Below are 27,920 nucleotides of genomic sequence, written 5' to 3'. Positions count from 1 at the left end.
CAAAGTGGTTCTGCCTTAATTTTGTCCTACTCCATTGTCAACCATGGTCCTGGCACTCTGGATGTTTCTGCTTGGATAGGACTTTGGCCTTCCTGAAGTCTGAGGCCATATTTGTTTCCTTCGATGGGTAAGGGCTAGGCAGAAGGTTTCTTCCTTATCCTTAACCATCTCTAGGAGGCTCAGGGAGGCAATAGGGCTCTTGAAAAGGTTCCCTGTTTGCCCCTTGGCCTGTTTTTTCCTGTGTTAGTCTTCTGGATCTGGACCTGTTGCAACTTGTGTCCTCCTATGTGGATGGAGTCCATGTGGTTTGATGGGTCATTCTTTCTGTTCTGGCTGGTCTGGTGTGAGTGGGATGGACCCTCCTCTGGGTAGGATCATCATTTTGGGACTCTGCCTGTCCAGTCAGTGGGCAGAGCCATCCCAGACTATTGATTGCCCTCCAATAACCCCTGCCAGTAGAAATTCATGGTAAGAATTTTGACTTTGTCTCCTGTGGCATTTATGCTTTATGTTTCATTAATTTTTTTCTCTGGCTCTGTTATATTCTCTAGTCAAGCAGGTTTTTCAGGTAGCTGTAGTGGGGAACCTCAGGCCCAGGAACCAAATGCAACTCCAACTCCCCAGCCTCTCTATCTGCCTCTCTATACTCCCTCTTTTCCTAGGCTACGCCAGTCAGTGGCCTTACTGTACATCCTCCTTGGGTGGTTTTGCTTGGCTGTAATGTGTCCTTGAACTCTGAAAATGCTTCATGCTTGCCTGGTTGGATGATAGAGAGGGTCCAATAGTGTGTGTAGACACAAGCCTACTGTCCAAAGGTACAGTCATTGCTTGGCCCACTTTTGCCTGTGGCCCCATCCACCACTGGCATGTGACTCTTATAAGGTTGCCTAGAAGGCAGTGAGGTTCTTGGGCTGAAAAAGGTTCCCTATAATTGCAATAGTGCTTTAGAAACTTGAAAATCCTGTTTGACTAAAGCTGTGAGTACACCAAAGGAAACAATACCTATTTCAAAACTCCTTCAAGTCATCAAGTATTATCTGTCTGCAATCAGTGTCATATGAATATGTTTGGGATGAGACGAAAAAGCAGATCTGTGCTAACAGAATTATAAAACCATCAGATTATAATGATATTGCTTCAGACCACATGCAGAGGCAACAGTCCTCATTACAATTGCTGGTTATATCAGGCGTGTGCCCTCCTTCCTCTCATAGTAGCAATGAATTGTATCCACTGTTAGTTCTACTCAGAGTAGACTTGACCTGACTAATGGATCTACTCTCAGTTAGTTTACAACCCAATATTTTGCTGTGGAGGTTTATACTAACTAGGTTTAGCATTCTAACTAGGGTTTGTTAAACAATAACAAACCCTGGTTAAGAACAACCCATGGTTAGCATTGTCCTTCATATACACATAATGCTACACTACAATTTCACCAAGCCATGTGAGGAAAGTGGGAGAAACAAGTAGGATGGAGCCTGTGCCTGATGGGTTTGCTATGTTTTTTTCAATCCTACAAATTCCATAGCGATAATGAGAATAGAAAAACCTTGTGCTGTTAAAGAAACAAAAGGTCAGTTCATATATCTGGCACTTGAGCATTTGAAAACTTCCTATCTGGCCTCATTAATTATCCCTGTTGTTCACCCCATGGGTTTTTGCCTTTAGACAGGTTGAAGCCCCAACTGCTGCTAGATGTTTCATAAGCACTTGAGGCATAGTTTAATAAAAAGCTAAACTGCTTGACAGTACTGTCAGATTGGAAAGGGATAAATTGCTGTTCTTATATGCATGTATGTGTGTGTGTTTCCAGTGTACAACTCTGCTGAACAACTTTTCCACCTCAACTTCAGAGGACTGTCTTTTTCCTTTCAATTGGACTCATGGACTGAAACTCCAAAGTATGAGGTCTGAAATCTTCTTTGTTCATAAATACATTGTTAAACAAAGCAGTCATTGTGTTTTGAAAGACTTGTAACTGTCTTTGTGCCTTAATTTATTGATTTTTGAGATATGTTACTTCCCCTTTAAGCCTAGTTCAGCTGTCATTGGAACTGATTTCCAAACTATAAAAGTATCCTGCAGGCTGACACACACTCCCTCTCTCCACCCCACTTGTTCCCCCCTCTGCCTTTTCCTGCTTAGTGATAACTATAGGTTTACTGTGATATCTGAACTGGTATTATCATAGTTAACCACTAACCATAGTTCAATCTCAAAGCAGAGATTAGAATCAGAGTTGTTTCAAACTGTTGGCGGTGTTAACAAAAGCAGGGGGGCGGGAAGTGTAAATGCTTTTTCTAGGCTGCATCAACAGAAGTATAGTGTCCCGGTCAAGGGAAGTAATAGTACCTCTCCTCCTGCCAACCTAGCTGTTCAAAAGTGCCCAGTGCAAGTAGATAAATAGGTACCGCTCTGGCAGGAAGGTAAACGGTGTTTCCGTGCGCTGCTCTGGTTCGCCAGAAGCAGCTTAGTCATGCTGGTCACATGACCCAGAAGCTGTACGCCAGCTCACTCGGCCAGTAAAGCAAGATGAGCGCCGCAACCCCAGAGTCGTCCGCGACTGGACCTAATGGTCAGGGGTCCCTTTACCTTTATTCTGCCATGGTCAGACCACACTTGGAGTCCTGTGTCCTGCTCAGCGATTGCCGGCAAGAGAACAGCTGATAGGCAGCCTGTTAGCCTCTGGGCAATCCTCCCCCCCCCCCATTTCAATGAGTCAGGGCAATATCCCCCCATTTTCTTAACTTGGAGTCCCCAAAAATAGGGGGCGTCCTATACATGGGGACGTCCAATAAACAGAAAAATACGGTAATTGAACAAAGTACATGTGGATTTACAATAGGCTCCCTAAATCTTCAAATCAAGATTCGCAAATATTTTTTATGAAAATTACCATTTTACAATAACTACACTGCAGAGGTCTGACACCTCTGAAATTAGGGACTCTGCAGTTGGCTAACATTCTGGGACCACTGCAATATAGATTGGTGTTCGTCCTTTACCATGGATTGTTTCTTTTAAAATTCAAACTGCACTGCAAGACAAGAAAACAGTAATATTCCTAGTTGGAAGAAGTTTAATGAACTACTCGCCTCCTAGCAGGAGGTGCTGAAATTAATCTCTCATCCAAAATAGGAGGGGGAAGAAAGGATGGTGAGTGGGAGGAGGGGGTCCTGATGTCTATGTCTGTTAATCAGCTACATTCATAGACTACTGAGAAGAAATGGTTTGTGGGGTATGCGTGCCATGGGATCCACTTTGTGTGTGTATACATGTACATGCAAGTGACTTCTGCAAGTTCTTTCATGGGGGTTTTAACTGCTGCAGGACACGTCATGGGGGTTTTAATCTTCGTTTTGCTATGTAGAGAGATAAAGTTTTGCTGGTTTTTGAAGATCATTCTGACTCACTTGGTTGTATGTGGTACAAGATTTAGTATTATTGGACTTAAAACTATATGTTGTGCAATCAAATATAATTTTAATTTAACCTTCCCAGCCAAACTTTGCCCATGGCCTAGCTTCCCTGCAAATTCCCCATGGTGCAACTGTGAAACGTATGTACATCTATAGTGGAAACAGTCTTCAAGATACCAAGTAAGTAGCTCTTATATTTTGGGAAATATCTCCAAGTCAAATCTCATGTTATTTTATGTGCATATAATTATGTATGCTGGCTATATTTAGCTTTATTACAGTATTCAAGTTTACTTGGCTATTTACATAGTCTATCATTTTGTGTTTACAGAGCCTCTTCACACAATAACTTACCAGTATTCTGGTATTTAAAAACATACCAACCAACCCTGCTGGTTAACATATTCAAGAGTTAATTGAGCCAAACTTAATTTAAGCATCTTCTCAAACCATGAGGATCTGTAAAGACAATTTTTGAACCCAAACTATAGTTTTATCTTCAAAAGGGCAGGCGAAAACCATGGTTTATAGCTGCTTATTTGCTTCCATTTGGTCAGTGCTCTATTCTGAAGATGCAATAGCCTCTGAAGGCAGAATGATGTTCATAACCAGTTTATCAATTCAGACATCTCATCAAAGCATTGTTTGCAAACCTATTGCAAACTATGGTTTCTAATTCTTGTTTGCTGGTCAATTGCAACCTATGCAGCTTATCAATTTAGCCATAGTTAATCTTTCTCAACCATGCTTTAGAATTCAAATTCAGCCATAACAAGCTCACTAGAGTTACTTCCAGTTAGAAATCCAGTTATTTAAATGTTTATAGTGTGGACTTTGTTGTGTGGTAGTTTAATTTAAATTTCAACATGGGCATTATGTTGTGTTGCTGGCTGTTTAGCATAAATTTAGTAAATGGTAAGGTTCCTTTAAAGAATGCAGTTCTCTTTTTGCTTCTTCATCTGTAAGTTGCGTTTGCGACACCACTATTGAGTTAGGGCTGTTAGTCAGATAGCACTCGCTATTGGTATAGAAAAGTGAACCGGAAACAATGTGTTGCTTAGCACTAATCTGCATATTGTTTAATTGTACATGATCTTGCTGTTTCAGGGCTCCTATGATGCCCCTCAGCTGTTTCCTTGGAAATGTGTATGCGGAGAATGTTGATGTTCTGAGAGATGGAGCTGGGCCCTCAGGTTTACGGCTTCGCTTACTCACTGCAGGTATTAGTGAGCAGAGGTTTCCTTTCAAAGGCACAAATGTGAATATGGGCAACCTATATATCTCGGAATCTCTAAAGTACTTACTTCTGATTACTCTGTCACCTCCTCCGTTGGAGATGACTCGTACATTCCAGGAAATATTTCTTCAGTTGATTCCAAGTTCATTGCAACACCATTCTTGGTATAATGAAACTTTGTCTTACGTGTAGGGTTTCTCCTTGAGCAATAAGTAAGTCTGTCTGTTAAGCAAGAATTCCTGCAAAACTATATATGAGCCAGATTCACAATCAGAACCTTTGGGAGATGTGGAAAGATTCCCAGGGATTTAGCAGGGTTGCAAAGGGAATTAGGAGGTGCTTTTTACCAGCATAGAGACATAGAAGCCTAAAATTGGATTAAGAGTCAGTCAGCCAGTAGTCAGATGTGTATTAGAATTCAGATGTGACCCCCAAACCATGGTTTATGAAGTCATGTCGTAGCCACACCAACACCATACAGGCTGACCATCATTTGCAAGAGTCCACCAAACCAGGATATGAAACCATATTTTGAAGCTGATTTGGGATGTTGCTCCACCCTTGAAGGATTCTGTTTTGGGAAGACATCTGGGGTTTCTAGGGGAGCAGGCTAACCATACAAGTTTGCTCATAAGTCTCATACGAACACAAAAGCCTGAGTGGAGTTATCCAGAGTTTAGGAATACGTTGTCAGCAATATGCTGATGACACACAACTCTACTTCTCCTTTACAACTGCAGGCGTGGCAGTGGAAGTGCTGGACCAGTGTCTTGCCTTGGTAATGGACTGGATGAGAGCCAACAAATTGAAGCTCCATCCAAATAAGACTGAGGCACAACTAGTGGATGGTTCGTTAGACCGTACGGATGGGAAGTTGATTGCTCTTGATAGGGTTACACTCCCTTTGAAGGAGCGGATACACAGTGTGGGGGTATTCCTGGATCCTTTGCTGTTGCTTGAGGCTCAGGTGGCCTAGTGGCGTGGAGTCCCTTACATCAGTTTGGGTTGGTGGCCCAGCTGTGCCCCTACCTGAACAGGGATAGCCTCACTTTTATGCTATGGTAACTTTTAAGTTAGATCACTGCAATGCACTATACATGGGGTGGTCTCTGAAGGTGGTTTGGAAACTTTGGCTGGTGCAGAATTTAGTAGCTAGGCTGCTCACCAGGGCAAGACTGAGCATATAACACCAATCCTGGCCCAACGCCACTGGCTGCCATGAGCTTCTTGGAGGAACAGCAGAATCACCTAAGAAATAGGTAAAATGAGTGCAGTTTCAATCCAGCCTTTGGTTGAAGGTTTGGTGTTAGTTTATTTGTGGATACTGTAATGAATGAAAAGTTCATCAAGTCTTGCTTCTGTTCACTTGAAGATTAGCATCACAAAATGAAGGATTTTTGGTTGTCTTGATTACAAGATGAATAAAACTGTAGCCAATTTTAAGTGGAATTTGCTTCTATTTTTACAGAGGAGGCGAAAGGAGAGCTGCCTAGGACAGGGATCATATATCCTGGTAATAGTAGGAAGGAGTTAGCTATTATCCAGAAACTGTAAATGGTTTTTCAAGGTAGAGTGTGAAGTCCAGATAACATATATACATGCCTGAAATTTAAAGAAAAAGATGTTGGATGTATTAGCTACTCATTATTAGCTTTATGCACTGAAGGGTTAACTCATGCATATCAAAACTCAGTTTCAAAGTGAATGTACTTCATTTGGATGCCAGTGTATCTAAAGAACTCCCAGTCTGAGAGCAGGACAATGGAAAGGGGATTCATAATTAACAAAAATGTTGATCCATGTTAAATTTATGTAAGATGTATACTATCATTTAAAATACTTTCACCTATGGCTTGAAAAGAGATTGTGGATTTTTATTACTCTTCATGTGGTAATAAGCTTACTGAAGCCCGGATGCTGGTGTTATCAGCAGCTTGGCCTTATTAAGTGTCACCGTGTTGATTTTAGCAAATTTTCAGTGTGTCCTTCTTTCATTTTGTTTCCCTCGGACCTAATTTATCCATTCCACACAGTCCTGTGTGCCAATTTAGGATTACATTTAATGCATCTGTTGAAATGGACTCTGGTTCATGAAAGTGTATGACAGGAGTGGGCAGTCTGGCCCTCCAGCTGCTGTTGGGCTCCCAACTCGTATCATCTCCAGCCAGGCATGGTGAGAGTTAATAGTCCCGAAGCATCTGGAGTGTCACACGGTTACCCACACCTGCTGTGATGGCTGGAGTATTGGACTAGGACCAGGAAACTCAAACCCACAAAGTTCACTGAGTGATCTTGAGACGGCCACACGCACTCTCAATCTAACTTGCCCTCTAGTATAGTTGCATTGTAAGGTTAAACAGGAAAGGCTGTGTGTGTTGCCTGTAGCCCCTTGGATCAAGGGTGGGATAAAAATGTAACAATCATTCCTGATAAAATATGGATTAATCTAGAGTATCTTTTATAGACAGGTGCTTGTGCATAAGTTTGGTTGCAAATTATTTAAAATTTTAACCCACACTTCATGCAATGAATAGTAATGTACTTCATTGGGCCATTTCTAAAGAAGAAAGAGCACAACCCCAGACCCACAGAAAGAGCACTTCTGCTCTTGTGCAAGTCCTCTTCATTTCAGTAGGACTCGAACAGAACGGGTCAAAATGGATGCTTCAGCTGCATGCTAATTTGCACCAGCCTTCCTCAATGTGGTGCTCTCAGAATTGGTAGTCCAAGACATCGGGAAGCCACCAGACTGAGGAGGACTAGGGCGCATGAATTTGAATAATCTGTCTTCCACAGGTTATTTCTGAGAGTTGCTCCAATGTGGCAAGTGTGTTTTGTACATTTCTATTCAGTGTTTTAGTTTTTTTCTAATTGGATTCTGCTAATGTCACTTGCATCCTGAGTTGCACGTCACACCTCTCTGAAGTTGCTCATTTTTATTTTCATTTGTTGAGAGACTTCTAAATTCTGCCACAGTGCAATTTCTGTTCTCCTTTCACCCTTTTGGTTAGCTGGATGAGAGCTGAATGAAGGCTTCCGGCCATAGCAACATTTTGGAAGTTTGGTATCCCATCTATTAACACTTTCCCTTGTTTTTCAGGTTGCGGCCCTGGTGTATTAGCTGATGCCAAGATGCGGGTATTTGAGCGCTGTGTTTATTTTGGTGATTCGTGCCAAGATGTTCTGAGCACTTTGGGGTCTCCTCACAAAGTTTTCTACAAGTCAGAAGATAAGGTTGGACTACAATAACAAGTTAACACAGATTATCTCTGTGTTAGGCTACTAAAATTAACTGTTCACACTTTTCAATATCCCTACAGGCTTGGAAGTTCTTTAATAAATGTTAACCTTCTAACTGCCCTGTGGCTTCAGTTTTAGGACAGAGTCTTGTCTTCTCATCCTGCCTAACCCCAGTTTTTACTAACAGTGTTTTTATTTATTTATTTATTTATTTATTTAGTAGATTAGATGGTAAATTGATGTCTGGACTGCACTGTTCAAATTATGCAGGATGATGGAAGGTTCCATCATAACAGATTCCCACCTACAGAAAACTAGTATGTCAGGAAAAGGCTAGAGTAGAAGCAGTTTCCCTGACAATCTACTTTTTTGTGCAGGGATTTCCCCCCCTCCCAATGTTCTGGTATGCGGGAGCCATGTTGAGGCCCTGTCCAATTTCCCCAAGGTACCAATGTGCAGGAAAAATAAGAATGGAGGGAAAGAATACAGGGATCTCCACAAATGCACTCAGGTGATGCAAGTTAGTGTTCACTGAATGTGCCCAAAATGCCCAGTAATCAAGTGGCAATAATGGTTGTTGCACCAGAACAAATTTCTCATTTCTGCCACAGAGGTAACATGGTCCATTCAAACCAGAGGAGCATATTGATGAAACTAGACGATCTACTTGTCTCCTTATTTCCAAAAGCTGAAGTGTAGATTTGTTTTGTTTGTTTTTTAAAGATGAAAATTCACTCACCCTCGCCTCACAAGCAGGTTCCTTCAAAGTGCAATGACTACTTCTTCAACTACTTCACACTTGGAGTGGTAAGTTGCAAACATTGAAAACAAGGGATCTCTTTTTTCTTTTTATTTTTTGCTTCCATCTGCGCACAACTTTCAGAATGCCTGTACCATGTTAATCAGTTAATGCAGGAATCAATGTTGTCCAAATCCTTCAGAACTCCTTTGCTGAGAAATTTGAAAATTATCTTCTTATCTTTGTCAGTTTGATTAGTGACACATTAACACGATTAGTATTTCATGGGGCCCATTCTATGTATTTGATATTCAGCATTTGCAAAATCAAAACATAATCCTTCAGACTCAAAGAATGTTCTGGAGAAAGGGCAGTGCCACTGCCTGCCATCTTAAACACAAATGGGAGAAGGCAGAGAATTTTTTTTCCAATTAGTAAGGGCAGGTCCCGGGAACTTGGAGGTCTTAGCTTTCACAGTGATTTTTGCATATTATATCCTCTTGCTACCAAATAAGAAGACATCTTGAAATCATTGCTCTCTGAGCCCACCTGCATACATTTCAAAAAGTTCTGTCCAGGACTTTCTGTTCATTTATGGGAAGCTGTTTAAACATTTCAACTTTGTATGGCTCATTGTTTTTCCTTTCTCAATTTCACCCACAGGATATCCTTTTTGATGCAAATACTCACAAAGTGAAGAAATTTGTTCTACATACTAACTACCCTGGTCATTACAACTTCAATATGTGAGTAGAAAGAGCTGTATTGCCCAAACCTCTGTTGTAATTTGGAAAGCAAAGGGAGGGGAGCATCAAGGAGGAGGCAAAGAAAACGGTACCATGCTGAATCCCCACCAGCAGTGCCTAAGCTCTTTCTGGTTTCTAAGCCTTCACCAGATGTTACTCACATTTCCACAACTTTTTCTGGTTAGGATCTTCTTTAAAACAAACGTGAATTTCTCTGTATTTTAAATTCCCTGCAATATACTGGATTCTTCTCTTTGGTTTCTGTGTTGTCACTTCTTGACTACAGTAGTTGACTGTTGCAGAGCCTGGAACTAATGGGTATCAAGAACCTCTTTTCCCTGTGCAAGATGTGTTGCTGTAATTTGTCAAAACCCAGTTTTTTAGGAGATCAGTGAAGGTAGTGTGTGGAAGTAACACTCTTCTCATTCATAAGACTAGATTTCCCATCTTATGCCCCGCAAAGAGGAAACTTAACTCATCCCCCCCCCAAAAAAAGCTACCCATAATTCATGCCTGATTTTTAAGATTTTTGCATGGGAATCTGTGAAAACCTAATTAACAATTATATTATTGTATTTATTCAAATTATATGCCACTTAACACTGTATTTTCTAAGCAGTGTACATTGGGATTACAAAAGAGGTGCAAGGGATAAAGTCAATTAAAATTAACCATAGAATCAGAAAAGCTTACTTAAAATGCCTCCTGAAATCAAAAATCTTCACCAAACACCCGAAGTTCCGCAGAGAGGGGACCTGTTTAATCTGACCTGTGAGGGAGTCCTGCAGAAGTAGGCCCACAATACTGAATGCATGGCTTCTAGTGGTAGAAGCAAACTGTGCTTCTGTGTCATGGGCACCACTAGCAATTACTTGTTTGGGGTAGGGTGCTTAACATTTGGGTGGGAGGTTGTCTATAACTCAGAAAACGTACATGCTTTGAATGCAGGTCGTCATGATTTCAGTCCCCGGTGCCTCCAGTTTTTAAAAAAAATATCACATAGCAACAAGTGATGTGGAAGACTCTCTGCCTAAGATCCTGAAAAGCTGCTGCCAGAGTAAACAATACTAGAATAGATTACAAAATGGTTAAGACCTGGTGTCAGGAAGCTTTCAGTGTTCTGCATATTTGCTGTGGTATCTGGCATCACTCTGGTTGCCGCCAATTAGGCAGCATAATTTCATGCCAAACTGATATGGCTGGCAGAAAGCTATGGTAAACATTCAAGCAAGTACTAGACTGTACAAGAGTGGAGAATATATCTGTGATCAGGTCAGGTTGCCAACTTCTATTATATGCAATTATATTGTGCTTAATTTAGAATGGGCTACTTTTGAAATAGTAAACCTCATTTATGCTTGTCCTTTCTCGCAATAACTCTGCAATTTAAATATTTCAGTTACCATCGTTGTGAATTCAAGATTCCACTAGCCATTAAACGAGGTAAGAAAGAGATGCCTGAAGTAACCTGAAAGTTAAAAGACTTAATAGGAGTGGGTGAAGGTGTTAAACACACGCTAGTGGTAAAAATTAATATGCTAAGCAGTCAGAGTGAGAACAGGACCAAAGTTGCACAATGTCAGATAATTAGGACGGCAGATTCAGGTTCTCCCACACTGCGGGTGTGTTAACAAAGAAACAATTTAGGGAGAGGAAAACTGAGCAGCAGCACTTCCGAGAGATGTCAGCACTGCCCAGCGTTCACACCCCAAAGTGTTGTTGTAATACAAGAGAAAATATTTATCTGTTCTTAATGTGACATACTTACAGGATGCCAGTGCAACTCAGTGGACAAGAATACTAGGTCTGGGTTGAAGTCCTGACTGAGCTTTGGACACATCACAGTTTTTCCCTGTTGAGGCTCTTTAACATGCAAGAGTTTGTGATAACCTACCTTGACAGGTTGTTGGGAGTATGAACAGGAAGGAAACCTCATTCATGTAGGGGTGGTTAGAACAGGACGTAATTGGGATTTGTATCGTAGGTGAAATAAATCTCAGTTCAAAATCTGGAAACATTCAAAGGACTTGGAACCAGAATGATGTAAGGGTGATTCAGAAAGCTTTTTTTGTACAGATGTTATATTATTTATTTTCGTGGGGGCAATCAGTGGCACAAACCAGCAAATGCAAGGCTTTTCCCCCTTCAAGAATAATAATGATTATTATATAATAATAAAATATAAATAAAAATTAGAATACTATAATTTCACTCTTGGCTCCTAACTTAAAGAAATGAACCTGTTGTCAAAACATTTCCCAGGCAACCTTAGTTAGCACTGGGAAGGAGAGACAGTTGATTGATCTCATGCCTGATAACTTTCCTTTCCTAAAATTCTCAAATGCTATTTCAAACTATCTCATCATGGATATATTTATTAATCAGCTTCTTATTTCAAAGGAGTTTTCATGGAAATTATTAAATATATCATGATCATGAGGACAGGATAGCTCTAATTGCCTCCAGGTTTTGATGTGGAATCCTCCTTGGAGATATGCAAGGAGGAGCCTTGTCGTTGCTTTCCAAGATAACAAATCTCAGTCAGTTTTTCTGTACTTGGTGCTTGTCATGATTTGTGTATATGTGTGACCAGTAGTTTCTGGGGAAAGAAGGGCCGGGAGAGTTTTGCCTATGGCTGGCAACATTTTGATCTCCTCATTCAAGTTCAGAATCAGGCTGGCATGTGAGACATCCTTAGATGAGTTACTTGTCCCAATTTGCCTTGGCTTTTATTTTGGAGCGCTGAGGTCAGCCCCCAGTTACTTTACTTAAAACAAAGGAAATAAAGACCTAAAGCAAACTAACAGCACCTGTTAAAAGAAGTAGAAGCAAATGTCAGGTTTTGGAAGCAACTTGGCTGTGTAGACACAAGGCAAGTTCTTCAAACGCCATGTCTTTGGGGGACTTTTGACAATATCTGACTGCGGACAAAGATTAAGATGTCAGTAGACACTGACTTGGCAGGTGGCCAGCATGCCAACCTTAGCCTGTTTTGGTACCAAGCAAAAACATGAACATTTATCTCAGGAGTGATGCAATAACATGGAGTTGGCACCTTTTAAGTGTAGCATTTGGTCTGTTTACGCTGTGGAAACGTGTTCATATGGATAATATGAAACTGGTGATCACAGATACAGTTGGCACTGCAAGGAAAGGAGCCTCTGACAGCTGTACTCTTAGTCACCTGTTAACACCTGTGAGCACCCCCAAGGTTGATGGGAAATCTAAGTGTATGAACAGCCAGTTGCAACACAGCTCTTGATATTCTTGTCTATATAAAAATGTAACATCTCCAGCATCAGGTCTTAAAACTGAAGGGCCTTAAGAGGGCCACACTTGCCCGCTTCAACTATTCCTTTCCTGGGGTGATTAATTCTGCCCTGTTGGGTGTGCTTGAATTCTCCAGTATTTCTTTCATGCAAACCTTCAGAATGGGGATGAGTAATTCTTATTCTTAGAAACCCTAAAAGTAAATAGTGCTGTGGGGGGCGGGAGCGGTAGAAGAGTGAAACATGTGTCTTGTTGAAATAGAAGTTTAGAAAATACTAATATGCCAAGACTCTTGGAATTAGCTTTCAGAGTCACATCCATGTTGCTTCCATGTACTGAATAGTACCTAACATGCTGTTGGTGCAGAAGGGCATTAGGAAGAGGAGGTGTGGGATCCTCTGCTGAAATGTAACCTTACAGGTCATTTTCTCTGTTCTTTCTCCGAACAGATAGCACCGATTCACAGACAGAAACCTGCACAACCTATAGCAAGGTAAATCGAACCCCCAGTCATGCTTGCTAGAACAGCCCTTCAACTTCAGCTGTGGCACCTTATTTGCACAGGGCTAAGAAAGGGTATGCTGGAGCACTGTGCTCAGGTGGCCTCTTTCAGGAGGTGAGTGGGGTCAGTGGCTGGGAGTCATCCCAGAAATGGACCCACTCCAGGCATTTGCAGTTTTAATTTTCCAGCTAGGTGGAATGGAGCTCAAAGCAGGATACTGGAGATAAAATTGGGCAAGCAGGATGATATGAGAAAAGGCAATGCTTGAAATACCATGGTTCCAAATCCAAATTTACTGTTGTAGCCAACCACAAGTTAGCCTCTGAATTTTAGAGGTGAAATACACATAGCCAACCTTTGCTACCTTAATTTTTTTTATTGCATTTTATTGTAAGTACAGAAACATACAACATTAAACCAAAATGAGAGAAACACCCCCCCCCAAAAAAAAAACCTTGTGGTGTCCCTGGGCTTGGTATATACTGTATAACAAAGCAACATTCCCACTAAAGTCCAATATATCAGGCTGTCTGTATATCTGCAACAGCTGCTGACACTTGACCCTTTAAGTTTTTACAAAAAAAAAAAAGTTTAAAACTTTGCAAATAAAGTCATATGTATTAGTCCCATCCATCTGTGCGTGGATTTTAGCTGATGTTTGCTTTTTCTTAAGTGCACGTGGCAAAAACATAGATATACATGGCATGCTGCATTCTACCATTAGGATCCATGCTTCATTCTCCAAGTAATTTTCATATGCTTACAGTGGGACAATATTCAGGACCTTCTTGGACATCCTGTAGAGAAGCCAGTGGTACTTCACAGGTAAATATTTTATTTTATTCTGTCACTTGGATAGGAATCGATTGGATTTCAAGTGACTACGAGAAAGAGAGCCCTAATAATGCTCAACAGCTTCACTGAATTAAATGTGCCATGATTATAGAATCATAAAACTAGAAACCCCTGTTTGCTTGAAGAGCTGAGTGCTGTCCCTAGAAGGAGACATTGGTAAGACATAATAAAGATTCATTTGTCACCTTACAAGTTGAGGGACTGGAAAAGCAAAGAAACTGCCTTCATTGTAGTTACCTTGCTGAATGTGTAATCTTTCACAATAGTTCCATTCTACTTTGCTTCAAACTCGCAATGCTTACTAGCGGTGGAGGAAAGCAAAACATGGTTGAGCATTATACCTTTGTAATGAAAAATTTCATTTGATCCCCTAAAAAGATAGGATTTGTTGTTTATGCTGATATTGGGTGTTACAAAAATATTGAATATAAATCTTACTGGTATTATTTGGTTACCTTAGCCTGATTTTATTTTCTTTAGATCATCCTCTCCAAACAACACAAATCCATTTGGGTCAACGTTTTGCTTTGGACTGCAGCGAATGATCTTTGAGGTTAGGAAAGCTTACTTAGCTAAAAGACGTGATGGAGCACTGGATTTAGTTGGTTTGAAATAGTGGCTGGTTCTGCAAGTCTGTGGACATTTCTCCCATATTGTACTGTTGAAGTACTCTGCATTCTTGGCTGATGTGGTGTGGGATACACTTAAGTCCATTGTGTGGGAGTAGACAAATTTGAAGTGAATCGCACAATGCACATCATTATCAAGCCTAGCTCTGTAGTAGGATAAAAAGAACTTGGATGCAATGATAAAAGCTTATTTTCCACACTGGGATGGGAAACGTGATTGACTTGTGGTTATTCTGTGGGGGTGGGTGGAACATAATGGATGGAGCCAGAGAAAAAAAAGGAAAAAAAGACATCAGTTTTCACCATGGCTCCCTCAGATTAGAATTTCCAATCCTGTGCAGGTTTTTTCAGAAGTAAACCCTACTGGGTTTGATGGCATTACTCTCAAATTGGCATACCAAGGATGTGTTTATCTAGTAAATTCAACAGATGAATACAGTTGCTGTTTTGGAAAACAAGTTTTTCTTCTTCTTTAGTGTGTGCTATGCACAGAAGGGAAATTTCATTACCTTGAGCCATAGAACGAGGGTGGTGGGTGAGATGTGAATCAATTTATTTTTATTCAGTAAAATAGTGCCTCTTCCAGTTCTTAAATTATATAGGAAGGGCAATTTTGGGGGACTTTTAAAAGCCAAGAGAAGAAGAAACAAAAAGGAAGGAGCTCTGATGTGGTGGAAGAATGGGGCTGCTTCAGGAGATGGCAAGGGCTGCATAAGGTAAGGTTAGGAGGCCCCACTGTCTAAATGAGCCAGTGAAAAAAAGACTAAAGGGGGGTTCATGTTTAAAACCAGTTTCAAATAGGCTTTTATTCAAATCCATGGTTAGTCTGAGGTTTGAGTCCAGGTCATAGAGATCAAGTCTCTGGTCCACTGGGCGGTGTTAGTTTTCCATATTACTGCTAACCTATTTGGGGTTCTTTCTGCTTTTTTAAAATTATTTTTATTGATTTTCCAATAAAAACAGCTTCTTTTGGAGGGAATTTGAATTCTGTAGTCCTTCTGAGGGTAAGGGCTGCCTGACAGTGTTCCTTTTTGTTTCTTTGTACAGGTGATGCAGAATAATCACATAGCTTCTGTTACTCTCTATGGCCCAGCAAGACCCAGCAGCCAGTTGAAAATGTCAGATCTTCCCCAGTGAGCGATATCAGCTAATCAAAATGCTACAAAATTAGTACAGCGTGCCTTGATTTGCTGCCACTTATAATATGGAAAAGCACGGTATGATGGACGTGTGTGTGTTGTGTGTGTGTGTGTGTGTTCAAAAACTGTCTTTTGCCACCTGTGCATGGAGCAGGATGGGAAATCCTCTTGACTGTTCATCACAGGGCATGGAAATGAGCAATTAGGTGCCTGTCGCCGTTGATTTTTCTCCTCTCGGTTGCCCTCATCCTTTACCGTGTGGATGTAAACAGACTGGTCTTTCTTTCCTGGGCTGGAAAAAGGATGAGCTTTAAACGAGAGGGCACACAAATGACTGCACGACTTAGAAGCACAAACTTTCTGAGCCTTGGAGCATCTGGAAGCAGGTATTGGATATATTTTCTTCCGGTCTGTGTTTGTGTTAACTGTAATGGTAGTCATGTTTTTTAAAGGACAACAATGTATGTGTGGGTGTGTGTATACACACACATATAGACACACCCCTTATATATAGGTGTATATATAAAATAAAAGTACATGGGTATTTCTGTGGCTAAGACATCGTACCAAATGTGACAAGTATGTATATACGTGTCCATGATTTCAGGCATCACATGTTTGTCTGATGTTGAAACAAGTGCAAAGCAGCATGTGCATAAGACTTGGTTGTAACATTTTTGCACTACATACACTTTAATTACTTGATAATACATTTTAATATTCACTGAGGAGCATCTGTGTACTGGGTGTGAGTGGGGTACGATGGTTTATTTAATTGTTTGCCACGCATAAAGCTTATTTATACAGTGGGAAAGAATCCCACCTTTTCTGCACTAATATTTACTTGACATGCTGAAGCGACTTATTTTCTGCCATGCCTGGTTAACTAATGTGTTTTTTATATATACCGTGTCCAGAAGGAGGGGGGCGGGAGTCGAGTAGATTATTCCTCTGAATTATGTCTGTCTTAAGGGTTTTGATACCATTTTTGCTTGTGTATAAAACAGGAGGGAAAGTATTTGGTCCTGTAAGAGTACACACAGTTGTCTCGTCTTGCAATTGTGCGACAAGCATCAATTTAGGATTTCTTACTTCCTCTTCCTTGTCCTGTAGAGTAGGGGTAGGAGAAGAACTGGGGTGCAGCACTGAGAACTGCTCCCACCCAAGTCTCATCAAAATGAAATTAAAGTTGTGCAGCCTTAATGCAAGAGAAGTTTCCCAAGAGGCTTCCATGGGACACGATCCTGGCAGATTGCGCTCTGGGTGATTCCGTACATAGCACATTGGAGAGGGGAGGAATTGCCTCTCTTTCCACCCCTCCCATCTCTCTCTCATCTTCTTTTTAAATTTAATGCCAAAATGTTAGCCAAAGAGATCCTTAATCTTTATTCAGCATTTCTGTACATACATAGTTCTACACACTCTGCCCCTCCACCCCCAGCAGACAGGATATCAGCGGCTTCCAGTTAGAGACTCTGCAGTCATTATCTCAAGTGGATCTGGGGTTTGCAGCTCTCTTACCAGTCTTATTGTGGGGAAAGTAGATAGTCTCTGTCTGTCTCGGTCATCTTTGAAATATTGACCCTTTTTAAAATGAGAGAGAAAGAGAGAGAAAAGAGAAATGTATAATTTTATCCCATTTTTAATATTTTGGTGTAGCAACTTGTGATATATAGACGATTTTTTGTGGGTTTTGCAAATGCGTGTACAGATTTTGTAAATACGAAACCTTTTGTAATTTTAACGCCATGTACAGTGTAATCCTGTATAGTTTACCAACGAATGGGAAATAGGGAATTTTAGGATGTTTAACTAAACGTTTTGGATCCTGGACCAGTAGCAGGGATAAGTGTGTGTGTGCGTGTTGCGTATATTTGTGGGTATGGGTGATCTCCTTTTCGCCATTTAGTCTTCCTGTATACTGTGACATTCTATACTGTTTTACTTAAAAATAAATAAAGGAAGCCCCACTGAGAATTTAATGGATAACAGGAAAACAGATTTTTGTTTTACCTTTATTTCTAGATGTTGCTCTTCTTCATAATGTACTGTTTCCCGCCCCGCCCCCGCCCATGATCATTGCTTGCTGAGAAAATCCCCCAATTCTTTCCTTTCTAACATGAATTCTGTTTTTCATAAGCCTCTTGTAAATTATATGAAATGAATAACTAGCATGTACATTGAAAGGACAAATAAAATGAGTCTCAGTTACTGTGTTGTTTAAATACAGTTGCTGAGTGTCTGTATTTTGCAATTAATGACGAGTCTTTGATTTGTTTCCCACCATTGATCTTATGTTTATTATTTGAATTTTGTGTCCTCATCCAAGAAACTCATGATTCCTCCTTTTTAATATATCCTTGGAATAGCCTGCTGAAAGATTGTGACAGGCCCAAGGTCACCCTGCAAGTCCTTTGTGGATAAGTGGGGGGTTTGAATCTGAGTTTCCCCAGTTGTAAAATAACACTGCAACCACTACACCCCACTAAACAGCATCCAGGAGGCGCAGGGCACTGCAGTTGAGCTGGCAGTATTGCAGAGTGGCATCCACCTTAATATTTGTAGGGCATGTTGAAGGAAGGAGAAAGTATAAAAGGTCTGCTGGATGGAGCCTACCAGCAGCTCAATGAACTACCGGTGTTCGCTGGAAATTTTATCAGTGGCTGCATTCATTTTGGTGAGCCTCATCTTCCCCTGAATCAGTTTTATTGGAACATTTCTTACCCCAGCACATTACATTTGCTGAGGTTAAAAAGATAAATACACCAAATACAGGACTTTGGCAGGAATTTGGGGGTCTTTTGTCCAAAAAATTTCTAAAATGTGAACTGGGGTGATATTACTGCACCGAAAGGCTGAAAGATACTGTATTATCTGACTGAAAGATGGGGACATGCAGGATGAGAGGTTGTAGGTCAACTTCTGTGTAATTTCTACAGTGACAAGTGCTCCTGGTATAGATACTAACCCCATTTTTTGATTGAAGGTTAAATTGTAATGCTGTATATATGAAAGGTATATAGCAATCCATAAATGTAAACAACAGAAATCTGTCTTATTGGACCATCTAACTCAGTACTGTATACACTGGCTGGCAGTGGCTCTCTAGGGTTTTGGACAGAGGTCTCCCCCAGCTTTACCTAGATATTCTGGGGACTGAACCTAGGACCTTCTGCATGCAAAGCAGATGCTCTCCCACTCATCTGTGACTTCCCCCCTAACTAATCTGAGTTCCCTAATCAGTCAGTATTGTCCCTTAAGTATTTCCACAGCAACTTACTTACAGACAAAGCTAACCTCTTCAAGAAATCTAGTGTAATAATCTTTTAATCCCTACCAATTGCTTGGCAGGCTCTTCAGGTGTGCCACTTCAGCAGGAGTGAAAGATAAATATTTGGATGGAGAACATGCAAGATTCTCAGGGAAAGAGTATAAGTCTGCTCGTGGACATAGACAAGAATGAAAATGCAAAACAAACCCCAGCCTGATTAAGAGCAGTCAGTCACTTTCTCATACTTCATAATAGTGTTTTAATAACATAGGAACAATGTGAGAATATGCCATATACTAATTCAGGCCATCTGTCCACTGGCTCAGTATAGTCTACAGAGATTGGCAGTAACCCTCCAGGGTCTCAGGCAGGGGAGATTCCCAACCCTACCTGGAGATGCAGAGGATTGAATGGCGCTTTCTGCATGCAAAGCAGATGTTCTAGGATGGAGTCTTCCACAATTCAAGTAGTCATCTTTCAAAGTAAAGGGAGCTGTGCCTTTGACATGCATACGCAACAGTGCAATGGTGTACGTCAACAGCAACTTATTTGCTTTCAGCACAGTCACTCAATGTGTTAGCAAGTTGGATGGGACCACAGAGGCTCATGAACAAAAACTGCATGTGGTGTGAATTGCAGAGAGAAGCGATGCCCCTACAGATCCTATTTACTTCCTCATGCAGGCCATTTCCTTCCCCCCTTCAGCTGGTCTGGTCCTGTGGGGTAGTATAGTAAGCTGTTCCAGTTCCCTTGGTGTTGTTTGTTCTCTTTCCCTCCCTGCTGCCCTGCTCTTACCATCAGCCTAGCTCAGTATCACTTCTTCCAGGAACAATTCCCCCCCCCCCCTAATTTGAAACAGATTTTTCTCTGCAGTGAAATAATCAAGCTGTAATCAGATTTTCAATTGCTGGTGCTAGCTAGCCTGTCTTCCTGAATAAAACCTTTGTTCTATATTCAGTATTGATAGGGTCACGGTGGGGATTTATCACTTTCAAACAATGATTTGAAAGATGGTTGCAGGTTTTTTCTTTTGCTAAGTGCTTACGGCAATGAATATATTAGGATTCCTTACTGAGTTCAAATAGAAACCAGAGAGACATCAAATGGGTCTGCAGCAAAATGCTGCAGTGAGGTTGTGTGTGTGTGTGTGTGTGAATGTGCCAACCAACCAGCCACACCCTCTTTGAAGATACTCTCTTCTGTTCCCACTCTCCCCTGAACTACTGCATTGGTGTCGGATCTGACAAAGAAAATGCCTTCTGCTGTTTCGAATGAGATTTGTGTTTCTAGAGTCGAGTACACTTCTCAGTTTGTGCCTTAGCCCTGAGTGACTTTTTAAGACCAGAAAGGGATCCGACTAATTGTACAATCCAAGGGATCTGTCTTCATTTTGCCCCATATTTATATACAGGTAAGTAAAGTAGTGACTTCATTCACAAATCACAATAAACCATAAATCATAGCTTTTAAAAAGCTGTAGTTTAGAGGCTGGGCATCTGCTTTGCATGCAGAAGGTCGCGAGTTGAATCCCCAGCATATCCAAAGAAGGCTGGCGAAGACTCAGTGTTTGAAACCCTGGAGAGCCACTGCCAGTCAGTGTCGGGAATACTGAGCTGGACCAATAGGCAGCTTCCTGTGTCGGGGTGTTTCCCAGTGTCAGGGAAGGACCAGAGATTGGTGGTAGAGAACTTTCTTTTCATGCAGGTTCAATACCTGCCATCTGCAGCTAGGACTGGGAATTGTCTCCTGCCTGAAACCCTGGAAAGCCGCTGAGCCAGACAGGGCTGGGAAAGATTCTTGCCCCAAACCCTGAGAAAGTGCAACTGTGAAATGCATATGCTGAACCTGGCCAAGATCGGTTTTTAGAACATGTGTGATGTGCAGGATCCAGGATCTAATACACCATTATCTTTTAACACCTGCTGCAAGCTGAGGCTCCCATCTGAGAGAAGCTGCATTCGTTGTGGATTATATTGTCCTGTGTTGGTTGTGTCTGCTTTTAAATGGTAAACACTGTGAAGGGAACACATACATTTGAAAGTCCAATAAATTAAGCAACAGACAGTTTTGGAACGGGGTTGGATCCAGCTTGATTACACCAAAAAGTCTACGCACACTGTCTTTTATCTCCCTGCCAGATCCCAAACTGCTATTTTAAATTTGGCACTTTTAAAGATTCTGTGTTTTGCTTTGAGAATGAACATAATTTATGGAGGTTTTGATGAGCTAGGAGGTGAAATGATTTTTGTTTCCTTTTTTTTTTTGCAAACAACAGAGTACACAAATGAAGACAGAGTCAGAGTAATTTGATTTGCGCGTTGTAGTGAAACCACAGCATAGGACATTCAAATGCAGTGTTTTAGATTGTCCTTGTAATAGCTTTAGGCATATGTGAACAAAGTTGAGTGGGTATCTGTATAAACAAGCTCTTTCTATAGGCATTTACATCAGAATGGCCCTGCAACAGTGGACCTTCCTCTCAATGCTCTATTATTCCTAACAAATAAATCTGGCAGCATGAGCAGGCATCATTCAGAGCCAAAGCACTGCTCCATCTCACTCAGTATTGTCTATACCGACTGGCAGCAACTCACAAGGGGTTCAGACAGGTCTTTCCCAGACCTTTTTGAGGTTCTTGAGGGATCAAATCTGGGACTTCATGTATAGCAAAGTCTGTACTCTTTACAACCTTTGCAGACCTTTCTAAACATACGTATTCACATGGGTGAATTTTGCAGGCTTTCTTTGAGCATATTCTGAGAATACGTATTTCGTATGTTTGGACCTCTGAGAGTTATGCTTGTTAAGTGTCGACAATACTGAACTAGAGGAACCACTGGTCGGACTTCGTAGAAGGCAGCTTGCTTCGCCCCTATGTTCCTAAGGGCTGCTTCTGTGATTGCAAACTTGTTGTGAGCAAACAAAGGGAACTACATTGGATTCCACTCCATATACTTTCCCCACTAACACAACTGTAGAAATTAGGGTTGGCTTAAACAAGTATTTCCATCACTTGATATCTCCGCCTAAAACACTGTAGGTTTCAAGCAATGTCGGATAATGTGCAAGTTGCATCAGCAGTGCTAGGCTTGTGTGATGTTCATTCACTCATGCAATCAATCCTTAGGTCGCATAATCTTTGGTAGGCTCTTTAGTTTTGATTTTCCACCGGAAAGCCTTCTTTACATGCTTCTTTTGGGTGCAAGAGAGCCGTGGGTTGTGCAGCAGGTTCCACATTAGCCAGATTTCAGCTCCCTTCAGGCTATGGACTACCATGAGATCTTTGTAAAAACAAGGGTCAAAGGTCTGCAAGTTTGGAGCAGCAGAGGGCTTGGTTATTCCAAAGGTTTTGAACCCTTCGTGCAAGGTGGGCTTCAGGTTGATTCTTTGTAAGCACATGCCTAGGAAGACATCATCAATAGGAAAGAGTTCTACCTCCCCACAAGCCTGAGAGAGTTTCTTCATGGTGCTGCTGGAAAGTAAGAACCCGCCACCCCCAGCATAGGCTGGATACATGCTTAGCCCATACATTGTCTCCGGAATGTAGTATTTGCTCTTGCGGGTTCGGATTGGGTGCGCATTATAGATGATGTCCCCAACAAATAGGTCATCGGATGGATCACGCCTCTCCAGGAAGTTGACAATGTTTTCCACGTTGACGAAGACGTCGGCATCGCCTTTGAATATGAACTTAGCACTGAAACAAAACTCACGAGCCCAGCTTAGGAAATGGATCTCCTTCAAGGTCAAATTGAAGAAAGTGTCAAGGAAGTCCCACAACAAGATGTCGCGATACATCTGGCTCTCCTGGTGAACAAGACTCTCCCATGCTGGCAGCGCTGTTTTGTTCTTTGGGATCCCCAGGAGGAAAACCCTTTGCACCTGCGCCCCATTGACTGGCCCTTCTCTTCCCCAAGTTTTCCGTACAATCTCCCGGCGGTCAAAGTCCTCTACCAGTGACTTTATGGCGATGAGCAAGAAGGGGCCCCCTGGATTCCTCTTGCATTTCTTTGGCTGGTTAATGAGAAGGTCAAACTTCCGGTTGTCTTTGTTCCTCAGGTAACGCTTAAAATCAAAAGCAGGCTGCGTCAAGGGGGGCAGAGTAGTGACCATGGCATCTTGGCTTCTGCCCTCGCCAGGTTTCATTGAAGAAATCATTTTAGGCTTCTCCACTGCAGTCTGTTTCTGGAGGGCGATGGGAACGTGGAAGACCCTACGTGTCGCCATTAATGGTGGCTTCTGACCTTTCACCTTTTCTTCTCTAAGGGAAGTGTGGCCCAGTTGAGAATAGAGCATGGTGAAAAGGACGACCACGAGGACGAGTGTGCAAATGGCATCAGCCTTGAATTGAACTCTCATTGTTCCCAGAAATCTCCACTAAGAAACATATGCAGTATTGTGTTAGGGGAATTGTCTATAGACTACATCCATCTGCAGAGAAAAGAAACGGGAGGTCAGGGTAGAGTCTGTAGCACATTTAGTTAGTTAAATTTCTCTTCTACATTTTGTTGCAAAGGAGTCCAGGATGCTAAACCACAAAATATCAAAACACTGATTTTTGTTGTTGTTTAAGACCATTTAATACATTTTAAAACTTCTGGAAACGTTCAAAAAGGCACAGTGAATAATTTCAAGGTTGTTGAGAATATTTGAATCATCAAATACCCAGTTGTTAATAATGAGGGAAACACATGCAACCTCGGGAAGAAGGGCACCCATAAATTGGAACCCTCTACCACAAAGATCCTCTTTTACAAGTTCACTGAGGAGGGAAAGCCAAAGTAAGTGTCACTGTCTGCCCTGGTATAAAAGGACTCAGTCAGGCCCAAACCATTGCTGGTGTGCAGTTTTACTAGCTCCAGCTACTGGTGGTCTCAACCAGAGTTGGCATGAGGGGTCTGGACTGGGGGCTCCTACTTTAAGTTTCCTCACAATTTCATACATACATTTTAGTAAAGCTTCAAACTTGTTCTCAAGTTTTCTTTATTTCCTCCTTCCTAGAAATCCATTTTCCTTTTGTTTGGTGTCTTTTTTATTGTCTTTTCTTTTTTTTAAGTGACCAGTAAGCTGCTATGGGAGCCTCTTTTTTTAGCTGGAGAGTGGAATACAAATTCTTTAAATAATAAATAAAACAGTTTGTCAAGAAATCAGGTTTTTTCTGTTTAGACCTTGTCCCAAAAGATGTAGCAGTACAAAATCTCTTAATAGGTTGTGTCAGTATAGGGACAGGAGATTGGGTGTGGGGTTGACACTATATCATGGCGAATGGTAAGAACTCAGTATATGCTCAAAAAAGATCTTTCCTGCCCAGGATATTACATCCAAACATTTTCTGGAACATGATGCAACTTTGTGACCCTGATTCCAGAACCCAGCAATGTTGACTCCTGTCTCCAATTAAGTTCTGACTTGTTTTCATGCAAATTTGGCCCAGTATTATTTCAGATCTGACATGCTAATGGCAACCTTAGAGAGAATTTCTGGCTGCTTTTCTCTGTTTAGTTTCATGGGCTCAGGAATAAGCTTGGTCCAAGATGGAAATCTGCTGTTTCCATGACTTACAGATATAAGCCTGCCAATATTTAGACCAGCCATCAGCTTAATTTGTGAAAGTCAATAAAATCTGGTTGGTTCAGAGCCTGTAACTTCTTTTACTTATGGGACAGGAGATCCATGAAGCATCATTCAAAAGACAAAACATCTGTTTAACAGCAGCAAAATGACCCCCCCCCACTTGCATGCTAAATTCTACTGCTGAAATTTAAAAAGTTGGGGTAACCCAGAGTCGATTTCTGGGTGGATGGACTACAAACTTAATGCAATCCTGATACTCAAAAACATACTGCTAAGCTCAGAATTCTTTTCTTCTAAGTGTATGCCTTTTGCACCAACCCCCACATAGTGGATTTCAGGGAACTAGTAAAAAAGAGAGATAAAATCTCACAAGCCTGAAGCCTGCCCACTCTGAAACATAGGGCTTTCTTCTATTAAGTAAGACACATGGTCACCCCGGCCAGGTTATACCATTCCCCCATGGTGGGGGACGCCATTCACCGTGCAAAGATAAAAATGTAAGGCAGCCACTTTGGTTCTCCTGTGTGCAACAGGAAATCCCAGAAGGAAGAGAATGATGGAATGAAGCAGATCCAGATGTTTTGCTCTGCCATGACTCTGCATATCTGGCTCATAGTGGGAGGGGCATTTGGGGGCCTTCCGAGATTTGGAGGGGAAGGGAAGGGAGCTCGGGAAATGGAAACAAATATGTTATCTACAGAATAAATTATATTCTGGCATTAACTCCCCCAGTGACTCTGCTGTGCTCACTACAAACCTGTTCTCTGACTGGCCCTTTTGCCTTCCGTCAACATCAAGATCTCCTTCATGACTAAACAACAACAACATCAAGATTCCCTTCCTAAGCTCCAGGCGATAACCCTAAAGCCTCCTGGTTTAGCCAGACTCCTTCCAACGTGTCTTTTGGGTGGATGCCAGGTTCCGTGAAAAATGCAGGCTCTGGGTAGACTGCCCTGAGAGCTGTCTTGATGGGAAGGCCGCCACAGAAAACCATCGTGGTATTGCAAAAACAAACTCATAAAACAAAAAATGCCCACTCTACTAGTAAAGGCTTTCTATGTATTCTTCCCCAACTGCCAGAAATCAAAAAGTAAACTCTTTAACTGACAGCATCTGAATGCCAGGCAGAATGCCAGCATCCCCATATCATCGCTGCCCCCAGCAGGGGGAAGAATTCTGTATTGCAACAGCCCTTCCATAAAAAAGCAAGATATGCTGTGCTTACTACCCAAATTCCTCTACAAGCACTTTTATAGTACCTCCGCTTATGGGAGCAAAAATTGCAATGTTAGTGCTCTGGCTTATTTAGAAAGGGCTCGGCACATGCCCAGAGGCCTGTCCTTACTGATAAGTGAACATGTTTCTAGAGCATCATAAGGCAAGCCTGAAGTCTGCTCACTCTGGAAGAGAAGCAGGTGGCCCTCCAGATGCTATTGAACATCTGGATAAGGCTAACAATGACTGCTGGTTAGGATGCCTGCACTGTATACTGTCTGCAGGATCAAGAGTGACATGCCTCTGAATACAGTTCCTGAAGCACCACAGCAGGGCAGAGTGTTCAGCATGGATGGAGGGATGTGTGTGGATTAATTGCATAGGACCCAGCAATGGAAAAAAGTTTTGAACCCAAGGGCCACATACCTTCATGGAAAACCACCCAGGGGCCGCTTGCCATCAGAGGACAGGGCCAAAGGCAACAATGGACCGAGAAATGCACATAGCATAATCTCTATTTCAGCCACACACCCCTCTCCATCCATTCTTCCAGGCAAGCAAGACACATGGTCACAATTCAAGGCTGTGTTCCAGTCAGCAAAGCACTCAAGGAAGGGGCAAACAAGGCCTTTGTCTCAGGGATGAATGTCCCAAGGACCAGATGGAGGGGTCCAAAGTGCTGCATCCTGGTCCTGAGGTTGCTCGCCAGTTCCATAGCATGTACAGTGGTACCTCGGGTTAAGTACTTAATTCGTTCCGGAGGTCCATTCTTAACCTGAAACTGTTCTTAACCTGAAGCACCACTTTAGCTAATGGGGCCTCCTGCTGCCACTGTGCCGCCGAAGCACGATTTCTGTTCTTATCCTGAAGCAAAGTTCTTAACCTAAAGCACTATTTCTGGGTTAGCAGAGTCCGTAACCTGAAGCATACGTAACCTGAAGCGTATGTAACCCAAGGTACCACTGTATATAGTAGGAGGAAGCTGGCCCATGCAGCTCAATAATATATTGACTGCCAGTGGCTCTCCAGAATCTCAGAAAGGGGGTCTTTTCCCAGAGATTGACTCTGGAATCTTGCTACGCAGACAGAGCATGTGCTTTGCCACCAACCTTGGCTCTTCTTTTTCCCCCCAATGGAAAATCTGTGCAGAAGGATCTCAACAAAAGCCGCATGCACAAACTTTCTCCCCTCCCTATATATTAACTGCAGCATTTGCACAGTCTCCCCGTCTAGCCGACACAGGTAAGGTATGCCTCTTGCAGCGAGCGAGCCAGATGTGCAGACTGGGGAGGAGGAGAGCTCATTTGCTGCTCATGAATGGCAATGAGAAATCTAACGTAGGCGCTGGGAGGGGGGGGAGAGGTTTAGGTTAAAGCTGGAGGGCAGGCCAGCTCCTGTTTGCAAATGGGTCTGTACAGAACGCTCCCTGAACAAACCGAAAGGCTTGGTACTTACATCCAGTGCAATCTTGTCAGTAGCATTGCATCTCCCTTCGGTAACATTTGGATAAAAGGTTGCCAAGTAGGCACATCTGGATCCGATTAGCTCTGGCATTCCTCAGCCTCTGATCATATAGCCCAGGAAATCCTAGCTGAGTTAAGCAATCCTGGCTCTCTTGCCTTTCCATGCATTTTCAGGAGAAGCACCCGGATTGTGTGCAAACATGGCTGGGTCCTCCTCCTCTCCCCATGTCTTCTCTCCAAACCCTGTCTCTCTCTGTGTGTCTGTGCTGGCAAGAGAGCCCCCTCAGTGGTGTGTTGAGAAACGGAGCTCAGCTGGCCTCCAAGTGCTGGTCACATGACCTGAGCAGATGTTTCTGTCCAAAAAGAGTCAGGAGAGCTCTGGAGAACTCCTGCTTCAGATGCATGCCAACAGCAGGGAGGGGGCGGGAGGCGGAGAAGAGTTGGCCGCACATGCGAAGGGTCCATGTTTGTGTGTTCACACGACAGATTGCCTCATGAAATCTGGTCAGACTGAGCGCCAGCATGCTACACCCCAATAAAGTTAGCTCCTTGTAAAAGAGGAAATGACTAGCGTTGCAAAGTGTCGTTCCAACAAGTTCATTCATGTATAGCCATTGG

The 27,920-nt window shown here is 42.1% G+C and overlaps 2 protein-coding genes across 3 annotated transcripts in view; one reads left to right on the top strand and one right to left on the bottom strand.

The window, feature by feature from the left end:
* The window catches only part of PHAF1 (phagophore assembly factor 1), a 42,074-nt gene extending 24,037 nt beyond the window's left edge, over positions 1 to 18,037 (top strand). Inside the window, exons 7-17 of the mRNA XM_083749937.1 lie at positions 1,817 to 1,911; positions 3,505 to 3,602; positions 4,530 to 4,642; positions 7,760 to 7,893; positions 8,623 to 8,706; positions 9,302 to 9,384; positions 10,784 to 10,827; positions 13,104 to 13,147; positions 13,923 to 13,981; positions 14,492 to 14,564; positions 15,688 to 18,037. Of these exons, the coding sequence (XP_083606063.1) occupies positions 1,817 to 1,911; positions 3,505 to 3,602; positions 4,530 to 4,642; positions 7,760 to 7,893; positions 8,623 to 8,706; positions 9,302 to 9,384; positions 10,784 to 10,827; positions 13,104 to 13,147; positions 13,923 to 13,981; positions 14,492 to 14,564; positions 15,688 to 15,777 (917 nt within the window). The 3' untranslated portion in view covers positions 15,778 to 18,037. The remainder of the gene's footprint in view (positions 1 to 1,816; positions 1,912 to 3,504; positions 3,603 to 4,529; positions 4,643 to 7,759; positions 7,894 to 8,622; positions 8,707 to 9,301; positions 9,385 to 10,783; positions 10,828 to 13,103; positions 13,148 to 13,922; positions 13,982 to 14,491; positions 14,565 to 15,687) is intronic.
* Positions 18,038 to 21,352: 3,315 nt separating this feature from the next.
* Positions 21,353 to 27,626, bottom strand: B3GNT9 (UDP-GlcNAc:betaGal beta-1,3-N-acetylglucosaminyltransferase 9). 2 transcript variants are annotated; one of them, XM_083749969.1, is made up of 2 exons: positions 27,295 to 27,626; positions 21,353 to 23,481 (listed from the first exon to the last, which is right to left on the bottom strand). In XM_083749969.1, exon 2 carries the CDS (start codon positions 23,407 to 23,409, stop codon positions 22,174 to 22,176), a length of 1,236 nt encoding a protein of 411 aa, XP_083606095.1. In that variant the 5' UTR covers positions 23,410 to 23,481; positions 27,295 to 27,626; the 3' UTR covers positions 21,353 to 22,173. The 2 variants fall into 2 exon arrangements, with proteins under 2 accessions (XP_083606095.1, XP_083606096.1); XM_083749970.1 differs by lacking the exon at positions 27,295 to 27,626 and adding an exon at positions 23,997 to 24,137.
* Positions 27,627 to 27,920: the final 294 nt, after the last annotated feature.

The sequence above is a fragment of the Podarcis gaigeae genome, assembly GCF_964106915.1.
Source record: "Podarcis gaigeae genome assembly, chromosome: 8".
In the NCBI taxonomy this organism is placed as follows: domain Eukaryota; kingdom Metazoa; phylum Chordata; class Lepidosauria; order Squamata; family Lacertidae; genus Podarcis; species Podarcis gaigeae.
The sequence above is the reverse complement of the archived record's forward strand: the minus strand, read 5'-3'. Positions and strand labels throughout refer to the sequence as shown.

Bases quoted from the DNA above. Each gene is read 5' to 3' on its own strand.
- B3GNT9 (XM_083749969.1), bottom strand. From the start codon at position 23,409: ATGAGAGTTCAATTCAAGGCTGATGCCATTTGCACACTCGTCCTCGTG.